The 13936-nt window shown below is 35.6% G+C and overlaps 1 protein-coding gene across 1 annotated transcript; it reads left to right on the forward strand.

The window, feature by feature from the left end:
* Window positions 1-615: 615 nt before the first annotated feature.
* On the forward strand, window positions 616-12087 carry LOC6039077 (golgin subfamily A member 7). Its single transcript, XM_001848698.2, has 4 exons — window positions 616-774; window positions 891-1056; window positions 1184-1336; window positions 11134-12087. The coding sequence occupies exons 2-4, from the start codon at window positions 910-912 to the stop codon at window positions 11272-11274; spliced, it is 441 nt and encodes a 146-aa protein (XP_001848750.1). The 5' UTR covers window positions 616-774; window positions 891-909; the 3' UTR covers window positions 11275-12087.
* Window positions 12088-13936: the final 1849 nt, after the last annotated feature.

A 13936-nucleotide genomic window follows, 5' to 3' on the forward strand; every position in this document is an offset into this window, starting at 1 on the left:
ATGCAAATATTTTTCAAAGTTTTTGTCCCTCGGCTCTGGCCGGGGTCGATGAGGGGGCAAAAAATATTAAAAATAAAATAACAAGCCATAGTCTCAACATTTAAATGCAAACAGTGTTTTAAAATGCATTTTACACTAGTTATATTGTTTTGCAGTCATTAGTTTTCAAAAAAGGTAAGATTTGACGAAAACATAAAAATTAGCGAAAAAAAAACTTTTTGCGATACTAAACATCTCACTAAAATTTTCCAAAAAAAAATCTTAAGATGTTTAAATCAACCGAAACATGCTAAAAATGATTTTAAATGCAGGGGAATGCATTATAAATTAATTTCATCTGGTTGCACTTAAATTTCCATTAAAATTTTGAATTTTTTTTGGGGAGGTGACAAAAACTTGAAATAAAATTTGTGCCGGCCTAATATCTCGATATTTTTTTTTTAACATTTTAATCCAGCCATACTCAGCACTCTTTTCATACACCAGTTCATGATGAATTGCATTCTCCATCCCTTGCGCATGCTCTGCTTTCGTACCCCTCGTTTTTAATTTCTTCTCTGTTTTGTCCCTCGCGCGTTTGACAGGCTGCGCGTTGTCTTGCATCTGTCACTCCATTCTCTCTCAAACGTCAACAAGAGAAAAAATTGCAAGACGATAGTGGCGAAAATTTGTCAACATTGAACATATTTTGCAAGATTTCGCACCTTTTAAGCATCGGACCAGCCCAAAACAGGTGATCAATTTGTGGGTGAGCATTTGCGCCTGTGGATAAAGGTAAGATTTGTTTTTGATACTCCTGCGACATCTTAATCCCTTGCTCCTCCAGAGTGCACTTGACCTAAGAGCCAATTTTTTTTGCTTCTTCCTGCTTGGACCGACCACCAACACAGCTCCTGCGTTAGCTAAACGATGGCTGGCAATGTGGTGAGAATGTCCCAGCCCGGAACACCCGCAGCGACCCAGCCGAACTACATGAAGGTGTTCGTGCAGCGCGACTACAGCGAGGGCACTTCCGTCAAATTCCAGACCAGATTCCCGCCGGAACTTGAGAGTCGGGTGCGTAGGCTTAAATCGCGGTTGGGTTTTCTGTGTTTACGTATTGATTTTTAATGCTCCCCGGAAAAAAAATGTTTAATTTGATTAAAAATAAGTTTAATTTTGAATTGCTTTTTGATAATTTTAGATCGATCGACACACTTTCGAGAGCACCATGAACAAACTGAACGAGTATTTTGTCGAAGCTGAGAAAGGATCTTGCAGCACGTACTGCGAGGGTTGTTTGGCCTGCATCACAGCGTATCTGATCTACATCTGTACGGAGACACATTATGAGAAGGTATGTAAATGGTGGGGCTCAACGATTCAGCGCCATTTGTAAATTCAAGACAGGTTTCTGGCCATAACCTACCAAATTAGTCTCAACCCCATTGTTCCAATGTATTGTGGTATTCTGGTGGTCCTTAAACTTCCAGATGCTATCTGTTAGTTTATATAGCATCGCACTGCATGTTCAGACATCATCTCTGCTCGGGACGTAAGATTCAACTACCTAGAATGTCCATCGCACAGCTAGTTCTCGGGACAAACGCTGTTGGCTGTCTGAACGGTTGCTGACCTTCAAGGCCGTAGTCAGATCTACCATTGGAACATCATCTTTCTACCGAACCCGTGGAGCTTTCGGCATGATCAAAATCTCTTCCTATCACGTCCTTGAATTCTCTTCAAAGCTGGTACAGCATTCAGAACCGATGCAACAACACCGACTAGTACCCCTAAGGCCAGCGGCAGCACTGGTTCAATTCTCTCGTCAGAGTCCTCACCGAAAAGTTCAATGATTCGTGCATCCCGTGACAGTCGAAACCGTTTCCACCGCGAGGACTACTCCTGGTTGGTCTTGATCCTCTGTGTAACCATCGTCCGGGTTATTTCTAAGAGTAGCTGCCAATAGAGCAATGCCAGGGTCGATTTTTTTAGCCTGGTTTACAAAATGTGACTTGAACATTTTGATTTGTTCATGTGAAGCAATAATAGTGGCCATCCACCTTTTTAATCCTTTGAATTAAGTTGCATTGCTACGCACAAATCGCTTCTTTGGCTGGGATCGACTCGACGAGGTGGGAGAATGATCCGGCGATAGCAAGTCTCGGGTTTTGGCACCAAAATATTTTCGGATGAGTAAAAAGATGATTGTTGTACAGTGGACGGTTGCTTTTATGTTAGTTTTTCTTCACCGATGAATAGTTCTAGCCTAAAACGGAAATAACTTAACGCAGTACTGCTACCAATTTGCTCATGCAGTACTGTGCCGAGACGAATCGCGTTCCTACTGTAAAACAAGGGTCCTGATTTTCGGTTCAAAGATCTGAAATCACTCACTCATCGCCGAGTGAATCTTTGCAGACTGGAGCTCGCAACCGTTCACGAGTGAACACTACTCTCAGGCTGCCAGCGACTTGCGCAATCGCTTCTCCTAGTGACACAAATACTTCGTGAATTTCTTTGCCCACTCCGTCCGTCGACCCGAGTCACACACGAAAACGTTCAGAGAGGAGAGAGAATCTAACAACATACTAGCTCGGCGCTCTTTTGGCCTGCACTACCACGGTTTTCCGTAAATTTGTATTTGTCATGATGGAAATTGCTTGTAAATGTATCTTTGATGATGTGTTATCAACAAAATTGCAAAACATTTTTGATAACATAGATTTTAAGCAGCCGACGCAATCGATCTCTCTGAACCATTCGCTGTACTACCCGATTGGAGTGAGAGGGTGAGCAAAGAGAGAGTATTCTGTAGCAAATGGTGTGGAAGCGACAAACGGTAGAAAATTTTCAGAGCAGTTTTTTGTCGCTTTAGATCTGTGGTCGCGATTGAATGTGTCGTTTTGGAGCAATCAGGACCCTTGCTGTAAAAACAAACATTGTTGTTCCGCAACAATTTGTGTTGCAACGAACAGCTTTCTTTATCCGCTTTTTCAGCAGCCAGCACTTTTTTTTCTTATGGTCAGGCTATCCGCAATTTTATCATTGCACAACTGCTTTCTTGGGATCTTCCTCCGGATTTTTGCAGCTTGGACTAGCTACGTGGTACTTCAGGAAATTGCGAGGGGTCACCATTGCTTGGGCTGGAGTGTCCACTTTCAGCATCGCCCGCTTTATTTATCTATTAAGATTTTCTTTTCAATATACATTCATTAAGTCAAAACATTTTGGAGTTTCCAATCACAATCAGTGATTTTAAGTTCTAGGAATGTCCAATTAATAATAAAATAATGTAGCTTTTGCTATTAAGAGGGATACCTTAACTAACTTACCAACTATATGAAGAAGATCAACGCAGCTGAAGACTGCAATGATTTTTGTCGAAATGCATCAATTAAATATCTTATTGGACATAACATCTAAAATGTCAACCTTGGATAATTGATGAAGTTCACTGGTGCAGAACCAGGTAGGAAGGCCTGTTTATAAGTGGATACCAACATTTAATATATTTGTTACATTTAACCGGTATACTTTCAATGTGATCCTTGTCAGGTTTTAGTCAAAAGCAAGTCCAAGATATTTCACTTGATCCTCCCACTTTAACATTACCTCATTCATTTTTATAATGTGATGACTTTTTGGTTTGAGAAAATCAGCCCTTGGTTTGTGAGGGAAAATAATAAGTTGAGGTTTTGACATACCTCAATTTCACTTCATTTCGCAATCAGACCTTTGTGCCAGACACTGCCAAAGGCTTTTCCTATGTCTAGAAGAGCAGTGCCAGTAGAATAGCCCTCAGATTTGTTGCTCCGAATAAACTTTGAAACTGATGAGTAGTTGAATGCTCAAGGCAAAATTCAAACTGCTCATCAGCGAAAATTGAATTTTCATTTGAGCAGTTCTCTACGAAATCGGTCTTTTTTCTTAAATTTTAATTTTTGTATTTTTTAATCCGTCTGAAACTTTTTGGTGCCTTCGGTATGCCCAAAGAAGCCATTTTGCATTTTTAGTTTGTTCATATAATTTTCCATACAAATTTGGCAGCTGGCCATACAAAAATGATGTATGAAAATTCAAAAATCTGTATCTTTTGAAGGAATTTTTTGATCGATTTGGTGTCTTCGGCAAAGTTGTAGGTATGGATATGGACTACACTGAAAAAAAATGATACACGGTAAAACATTTTTGGTGATTTTTTATTTAACTTTTTGTCACTAAATCTTGATTTGCAAAAAAAACACTATTTTATTTTTTTATTTTTTCATATGTTTTAGAGGACATCAAATGCCAACTTTTCAGAAATTTCCAGGTTGTGCAAAAAATCTTTGAGCGAGTTATGATTTTTTGAATCCATACTGATATTTTCAAAAAATCGAAAAATTGGTCGCAAAATTTTTTCAACTTGTGTTTTCGATGTAAAATAAAATTTGGAATCAAAATTTTTATTAGTGAAATTTTGATAAAGTGCACCGTTTTCAAGTTAAATCCATTTTTAGGTGACTTTTTTGAAAAAAAGTCGCAGTTTTTCATTTTTTTTAAATAAGTGCACATGTTTGCCCACCTTTGAAAAAAATATTTTTGAAAAGCTGAGAAAATTCTCTATGTTTTGCATTTTTAAACTTTATTGATACGACCCTTCGTTGCTGAGATATTGCCATGCAAAGGTTTAAAAACAGGAAAAATGATGTTTTCTAAGTCTCACCCAAACAACACACCATTTTCTAATGTCGATATCTCAGCAACTAATGGTGAAATTTTTCGATCTTTTCGAAAAAAATATTTTAAATTTTTAAACCAAGACTAACATTTCAAAAGGGCGTAATATTGAATGTTTGACCCTTTTGAAATGTTAGTCTTGATTTGAAAATTCTGAAAATATTGTTTTCGAAAAGATCGGAAAATTTCACAAATGTTTCATATTTTAATATTGAAAATCGGACCATTAGTTGCTGAGATATCGACATTAGAAAATGGTGTGTTGTTTGGGTGAGACTTAGAAAACATCATTTTTCCTGTTTTTAAACCTTTGCATGGCAATATCTCAGCAACGAAGGGTCATATCAACAAATTTCAAAAGTGCCAAATATAGAGAATTTTCTCAGCTTTTCAAAAATATTTTTTTCAAAAGTGGGCAAACTTGTGCATTAATTAAAAAAAAAAAAACTTCGACTATTTTCAAAAAAGTCACCTAAAAATGGATTTAACTTGAAAACGGTGCACTTTATCAAAATTTCACTAAAAAAAATTTTGATTCCAAATTTTATTTTACTTAGAAAAATGAAGTTAAAAATTTTAAACGACCAATATTTCGATTTTTTGAAAAAAATAGTACAGATTAAAAAAATCATAACTCGGTTAAAGATTTTTTGCACAACCTGGAAATTTCTGAAAATTTGTCATTGGATGTCCTCTAAAACATATCAAAAAATAAAAAAAATTAAAAATAGTGTGTTTTTGCAAATCAAGTTTTAGTGACAAAAAGTTAAATAAAATGTAAATGTGTTTGTGTATCATTTTTCAGTGTAGACAAACTAATCAGTGCGACAAAATAATGATGCAAAATGGCTTTTTTGGGCATACCGAAGGCACCAAAAAAGTTTCAGTCGGATTAAAAAATACAAAAAAAAAATCGAATGACTGAAATCTGAGAGAACTGCTCATTTATGTTCGTCATCATTCTATTAAGAATTATTCTCTCGAATAATTTACTTATAGATGAAAGCAAACTAATGGGCTTCCATATATCATTTTTTTGATAATAGTTTTTTTCTTCTTTCAGATCCGCATAAAAAAATCTTGTTGAATATATTCTAAAATTCTGTTGAATTTGGATCTTTAATAGGAATCAAAACATGGGTAATTCTCCACCAACTCACACGAAATCGTAAAAAGTTGCCCCGATCCCTCTTCGATTTTCGTGAAACTTTGCTCTAAGGGGTAATTTTGATTCCTGATCACGAATCCGAGGTTCATTTTTCGATATCTCGTGACGGTGGGGCGGTACGACCCCTTTAATTTTTCTGGTTTTTTACTAAGACACGTTTTTTAGTGACTTGTAGCTCACAACCGTGAAGAGATAGAAATTTGGTGTCAAATGGACTTTTGTGTAAAATTAGACGCCCGATTTGATTGTATACTCAAAATTTCAAAAAAAACGTATTTTTCATCAAAAAAAAAAAAATTAAAATATAGTTTTGAAATCGCTGCCATTTCTCGTTACTCAACTGCCAAAAATCGTGCGACATGTCATTTTATGAGAAATTTAATGTTCTTTTCGAATCTGAAATAACCCAGAAGGGTCATTTTTTCACTTAGAACATTTTTTTTTATTTTAAAATTACGTGTTTTTTCTAACTTTGCAGGATTTTTTTTAGAGTGTAACAATGTTCTACAAAGTTATAGAGCAGACAATAACAAAAAATTTGACATACAAACACAAGGGGTTTCCAGCATCGTGTCAAACTGGTCACTAATCCGGAATTACTTGGAATTTGAGCAAGTAATTCAGTAATTCCGGATTTATTGAGTAATTCCAGAGTAATCCTGGTAATTCTTAATAATCCCAGTAATCCTGGTAATTCCATGATTCTTTTTTTTGTGAAAACATTCTTCGGAAAATAATAAAATAATAGAAAACAACTGTTGAAAAGATAATTTCGATAAACCTTTTATGATTCTATTAAATGCCTTTTAATTTTCATGTAAGAAACCAGCTAGTACGGGATCATTCGGATTTTAAGTAAGTAATTCAGTAATTCCAGAATTACTTCGCAATTCTGCAGTAATTCCTGTAATTCTGGAATTACCTAGTAATTCCGTAGTAATTCGTGTAATTCCATAGTTACTCAGTAATTCGTGCATTTCACATCAATTCAACACAGAAAAAAAGTTGAATTTTGGAGTGTTGAAAATTTGGTTGGTTGAATATTACCTCTTTTTTTAGTAATAATACATTAAAATGTGTAAAAATGTGTACCTGATGAATATTCATCAAAAACTGATGAAAATTCATCATTTTCTGAGGTAAAATTAATCATTTTTTTATGACACAAGATCTGTCACCATTTCCTGTTGAATATTACCATATTTTTTTCTGTGAAGTAACTACTAGTAATTCTTTAAAGGTAAATTGGCAGAATGCTTTTCCTTGATGCCTTTTATGGTTGTAAGAAGTACAGAGCGGATTGAGAATGTCCGCTAATTCGGATGTTCTCTAATTCAAATGTATTCGGATGAAAAAACACTCAAACGTCAAAATCAGTTGTCAAACTGATGTTGTTATTTACCCCATTATTCGATGATTTCCAAGTCCAATTTTCCCGGGTTTTGAGTTTCCCGGAAAACGGAAAAAAAATATTTTTTAATTTTTTTAAAACGTCGTAAAATCTATGTTATCTTTAAATTTGTTATGTTTTTCATGCCTTAAAATCATACTATTAGTTCAATATTATTATTACCAATCTTAACAAGGATAGCACTTTTAGATAGTTTTAAAGCCAAAATCGCCAAAATCAGTTGTCACACTGATGTTGATGGTTACCCAATTTTTCGATGATTTCGAAGCAGGACGTCTAATTTTGCCAGGTTTTGAGTTTCCGGGAAAACGGGGCATATATTTATATATTCCCGGGAAGTTTTTGAAAAAGTCATAATATCTATGTTTTCTTTTTATTTACTATGTTTTTCAAGCTTTAAATTTATAGAATTAGCTCATTACTATTGATATCAATCCAAACAAGGATAGCAGTTTTTTGATAACTTAAACAAATTTTTGTTGTTCTTTGTTGTGATTTGAATTTTATGTGCACAACATTTCTAATTCAAATTAAATAAGTATCTTATATTTTTTTTTATTTTTTTATATAAGACAAGAATAAAACAGCTTAAAAAATGGTTTAAGATGGCTAAAAAACAAAAATGACTACAAATAAAATGATACCAATTAATGTAAAATTTTAGAAAAGTTTAAACTTATAAATTGTAATACTTATGTAATTCCCAGATCAAATTATGTTTTTTGTTTGATTCCGAGAATTCTCCGTACAAAATATAAAAATCCCGGGAATTTTTTCCCGGGTTGGACGCACTATTGCCAAGCACATGGTTTTGTGCGTTTGACAGCTGTCATTCGATCCAATTCCAAAGATTTTTCTCAATATGCTGGAAGCTAGGCAGTAATTCCAAGTTATTGTTATAAATTTGAGCAATTCTGCGTGGTTTCTGGAAATCCGAAATAATTCTCGGAAATCATAGTAATTCGTGATATATTGTCAGTAATCCTGGTAATTCCATTTAGACTGGTCAGTAATCCTTGATGCTGGAAACCCCTTGTACAAACATAAGGGGTTTGCATGTATTCTTCACGAGTTATCAGAATTTTACAAAAAAGTTATGATTTGGACCATTTTGACCAGTTTTTCGAATTTTTAACCGCTAAAACTCAATCGTGTGCTTTTGAAAGTATTTTTTCGAAAAGTTCAGCTAATTTTGCATGACCCCTTGGACGATTGTTGTGACTCGTGTACTGCTTGTATGTGGGGATTTATCGAAAATAAAAAAATACAAACCGGATACACTCACCCATCACAAAAATATTTTTTTTAAATAAAATTCTGATTCTCGCAATGCACGAGTCAGAACAATAGTCCATGGGGCCATTCTTATGCAAAATTAGCTAAATTTCTGAAAAAATACTTTCAAAAGTACACGATTGAGTTTTAGGGGTTAAAAATTTGAAAAACTGGTCAAAAATAGTCCAAATCAAAACTTTTTTGTAAAATTCTGTAACCCGTGAAGAATACATGCAAACCCCTTGTGTTTGTATATCAAAATTTTTGTTTTTGTCTGCTCTACAACTTACATTGTTAGTCTCTAAAATGTAACCCTGCACCTGCAAAGTTAGAAAAAACTCGTAATTTTAAAATGAAAAATTTTGTTCCAAATGAAAAAATGACCATTCTGGGTTATTTCAGATTCGAAAAGTACATGTCTTAATTTTTGATAGTTGAGTAACGGAAAATGGCAGCGATTTCAAAACTATTTTTTAACTTTTTTTTATGAAAAATAAGTTTTTTTCGGAATTTTGAGTACGCCATCAAATCGGGCGTCTAATTTTCACAAAAGTCCCTTTGACACCAAATTTCTATCTCTTCACGGTTGCGAGCTACAAATCACAAAAAAAAACCTGTCTTAGTAAAAAACCAGAAAATGATAGGGGTCGTACTGCCCCACCGTCACAAAATATCGAAAAATGGACCTCGGATTCGTGATCAGCAAACAAAATAACCCCTTAGAGCAAAGTTTTACGCAAATCGAAGAGGGGTCGGGGCAACTGCTGTGTGAGTTGGCGGAGAATGACAAACATATAAATTGAAATTATGAGCACTCTCAATGCTAAGCAAGTTTTTGAGCTTTCTACCCATTAGTCAATTGAATATTATCACTTTCTGTTAAAGAAGGGATTGGTTTTTTGAATGTATCCAAAATGGTTTGAAATAACGTTTAATGTGTTCGACATCTCTTGCGAACTCTTCATTTTGCAGGAGCAGCAATGGAAGAATTATCATCAAAAGAATATCATTTGACGCTCATCAAGAGAAAAATCAGAAGGGAATATTTTTCTGCTCTCGCGCACAAAAAATTGCCATCATCTCGATTTTTAAGCTGTCACTTTTTATAGTTGGGCAAAAAGTGTAAACAAAACGAAATAAATAATTTTAAGTGGTGCTAACAAGGAAAATCCAGGAAGGTGCTGTGTCCTATCCCTCGCCTAGACCAGACCAAAATCCATGATAAAGCTGACAGACCAAATCTGTCAGACCAAGACTGTCAGACCAAAGAGCAAAAAGTAAACAATCTTGGTCTTCGACGTAGGTGCACACTAGGGTGCCCAGAAAAAATGACCCCCTGCTCCACAAGCGGAAAACGGTTTTTTGGGTTATTTTAAGCATCTGTGTAAATTTTGAGCGAAATTGGATGAGATTAACCCATTGATACCCGAGCCTAAAGTTGGCGAAAAAAATGTTTTTCATACAAAAATGACTTTTTTAAATCGCTAATAACTTTTCAGGATCGAGTTTTACAGTTTCGGTATGTTCTACAAAGTTGTAGAGCATTAAATTTTCAATAAGAATCTCACTTTTGGGAATATTTGGATGCAAGTAGCGCACCGTGCAGACCAAACCGTAAGAAACTTGGGTTTTCCATACAATTTTTCGGTTTTTCCCATACAAATTTCACCTCCGAGTATCAATGGGTAAACGATAACCGATTTTGCTCATATTTGGCCCAGAGTCCTAAAATAGGTCAAGGAACAATATTCAGCTTGTGGAGCGAGGTTTTGAAAAAAAGTCCCATATTCTGGGCACCCTAGTGCACACAAATCAAGAAAAGAAAATTTGAAAAAAGAATTTTATTTATCCAATTCAATGACTGGGTTTGGACTGCAAAATTGAATGGACGTCAGAAAATGATTAAACAGTGCGACGTCCTGTACACCGACAATTAAATAAGCAATTAAAAGCCTTATTCTTCCACTTTAAGCTTTGATCGCGTTTTCGGTTTACACCTGAGAAATCTTGAAATTATTTATACGGATTTGTGATTCCTCTCTTTCCACCAAAAAAAACCTTGGGAAAATCATCAAAAATCTTCATTAGATTGATTTTATTTGAGAAGTTCGGGAGCGATTTTCTTTTGCGTGATTCGTCTCGTATTTCTCCTATAGATTTTTTTGCGATTATTAAACACATACGCAGGAGGGTGAATGTGGTCAATAACCCTTGGTATTTTTTTTTTCAGTGAAAAACTAGAACAAAACTCAACCAATAGGAAAAAAACTATCAAAAAATCAAACCATCCACTTTCACGGATTTCCCCGGATCTTTTGTGGTCTCTATTGCAAGTTTCTGCTTGACTTTTTTATGTATCGACTGTTATTGTCCGATCATGCATCAATTGATTTGATAAGAATATTCAATAACAATTTCAGTTATTGAAATAACATAAATGTGTTGCCTGGAATGTTTTTTTCAGGTTCCTTCGTCACACTTTACTTTCAAAAAAAAAAAAAATTATAAATATATAACATTCAACAAATAAATCTAACTATCCTCCTGCGTTTTCTCCCCATTCCATCTACCTCTCCAGTGCTTGCGGAAGGTGTCCAAGTACATCGCCATGCAAAACGAGCGCGTGTACAACCCGAAGGGGCTCCAAATTACCGATCCCGTCTGCCGGGGCCTGCGGGTCATAGAGATCTCGATACTGGACCGCCCGGGGCGCACGTGACTGCCGCTGTCCCATTCCACCGAGGAGTTCTTCATGTAAGGCGATGATGAACGAAAGCCAAGTTTCAACAGCAAAAAATAAATGTAGACGAAGCGTGTGTGATACGAACAACGGCACGCAACAATATCCAACTATAACACACCCACACATAAAGAAAACACATAATTCACAGAGAAAACAAGTTCAGAAACGTAAGATTTTAAAAGCAAAAATCAACATCTTTCTGGTAGGAGACTGTTCCGAAGCGTGTTCCCCCCACTGAACTCGGATCGAGTTTTACTGTTCAGCAAAGGTTCGTCTGCAAGAACTGTGTGTGAGTTCTACTACTAATATTTCCGTTTACTGTTACTAGGCACTTACTTTCCGAAGTTCAACGAATGTGTAGGTTTTATGTTGACACACTATTTTTAGTTCAATAAAGTAAATTTTCATATTATATACTTGGACGGAGACACAGAGAAAGGCCCCGGTAGATCGTAAGAGATTTGGACGATTGGAAGCTTTCATAGCGCAATAAATATGACAACTATCATTACAATAAATCGAAGTGATGTAGTCAACCCCGACTTGTACGACGCTCCTATATTACGTAACAAGCTCTACCTGTGACAAAGTACCCTACTCACAACCGAAACATGTCCCCCTCTAACTTTAGGGATACATTCAGAACGAAAACAAAAAAAAAACAACAGAAAACTTCCGCGTAGAAACTTTGTGAACCAGGCACGACTTTGGATGTGGATCGATGAAAATGGACAGATTGTAAAGATTGTTTTGAACTAAGAAATAAATAAAGGTATATTTATTAACAAACTCGAACGGTTTTCGATTGGTGTTGGAAGCACTTTGAAAGAAACACAACATAATTGTACAAGCAGTTTTGGGCATTTTGAAGGTTTTTACACAGCAAAAAATCCGATGGTAAAATCGCATGCACATCACCTTTGTGAGCAAAAGCATGTAATACTGCATGAGAATGCGTGTACGCCAAGGTTGTTAATCGATAGAATTATCATCGATAATATTATCGTCTAACAATAATGGTTATCGTTATCGTTCCGACTATCGTTATTGTTATTTCGTGTTAAATTTTAAAAGTGTTCCACCAGTGCGAGTTGATGGTTGTGTTTGTGTTCAAAGTGAAGAAAAAATAAGGATTGTGCCTGCAAGAATGGTGAGTGAAGGGACGCGCTGAATGGGTGAAATTATTCAATTATGTTCCACCAGTGCAAGCGGATGGTTGTGTGATGGATTTTTGTGGTATTCTTTTTGTGCTGTATTCGTGATCTTGAATACCAGGAGTGAGTCGCGCTGTAGTTATATAACAAGATCGATCTTGAAAATTATTTATATTTATTGGTGTGTTATTGTGTGCTTAAAGCCCTTTCTTCATCATCACTGATTGGAAGGCAAGTTGACGGTTGAGTTCGTTAGGTTTATCGCGTAACATTTTTTTTTGGTTCATCAAGAACGTTGTGTGATGCGCGAGTCTTTTTTGTGTTGAAAAGACCTTCCCATAGCTTCGTAGCTCGGAAGGCTCGACGTCGGTTGTTTGTGTGTTAAGCCCTCTCCATAGCATCGTAGCTCGAGAGGCAACGAAAATCGATACCTTATCTAGCTAACAGAAAGAAGATCGCAAGGCACTTGATGCTTGAGTTCGTCGCGTCTATTCGGTAACAAATTTATGAATTAAATGATTATATAATTAAAAATCATACTACGCTATCATTGCATTTTGCGTTTAACACCTAATTTTATAAATAAATATTATTTGGTTTTTTCTTTCCACAGCTGGCTGTCTAAGATTAAACCATTTCAATAAAAATTTAACAACAGTTAAACGGGAAATGTCTTATCCACAGCATCCGATTGCTCATGATTTTGGGTAGCATCATCGTCTTCTATGATGAATCCTGACCAAACACCCTATCCTACTAATAAATTTTCAGTTTCCTGGCGCTTGTGGGGTGTAAGCACAGGGCAAACCAGTTGCCCTAGTAGCAATTTGCGCTAACTAACATTCCCATCCCTTAAAATCGAGATCTACTAACTGACATGGCGGGCGCCGTTGATGGCCAATGACTGTTACCTATTCGCAACTGATGAAGTCTCAGCAATTATGGTGTTTTATCTTTTCAACGCATTCATACATCTTCAGTTGTGTGTTATCTTGTGACAACGACCATTTAGTACTTTTCGAGAAAATCGATTTTTAAAGATTGTTGGTAAATAATTTTAAAACTATGAATGATAGAGCCAAACTTTTGGAAGCAATCGGTTCGTATACTATCGCTTGACAAACGCTCCAAGTTTCAACTAATTGGGTTACACCAGTTAAAAGTTACAGTAAATTATTTAATCAAAAATCTGAAAAGCACGTGACACAAGTGTGTTTCGAAAGTAAAATTGTACTACGTGTCACAAGTGTGCACAGAAGTTCCATACAAACTAAAATAGACTTAAATCAATAGTTTAACCGACTTTATCAGTATATTTTCAAAAACAAAAGATTGCATTGCCTTCAGAAAATGTGTATCAACATAAATTTATGAAAACAAGAATTTTTTTCTCATTTTCCAACAACATGTATGACGTGTCACAAGTGTGCACGATCTTTTTGATGATAAATTGGTCTATGTCACAAGTGTGCATTGCGATATCC

The sequence above is a fragment of the Culex quinquefasciatus genome, chromosome 1 (assembly GCF_015732765.1).
Source record: "Culex quinquefasciatus strain JHB chromosome 1, VPISU_Cqui_1.0_pri_paternal, whole genome shotgun sequence".
NCBI classification, from domain to species: Eukaryota; Metazoa; Arthropoda; class Insecta; order Diptera; family Culicidae; genus Culex; species Culex quinquefasciatus.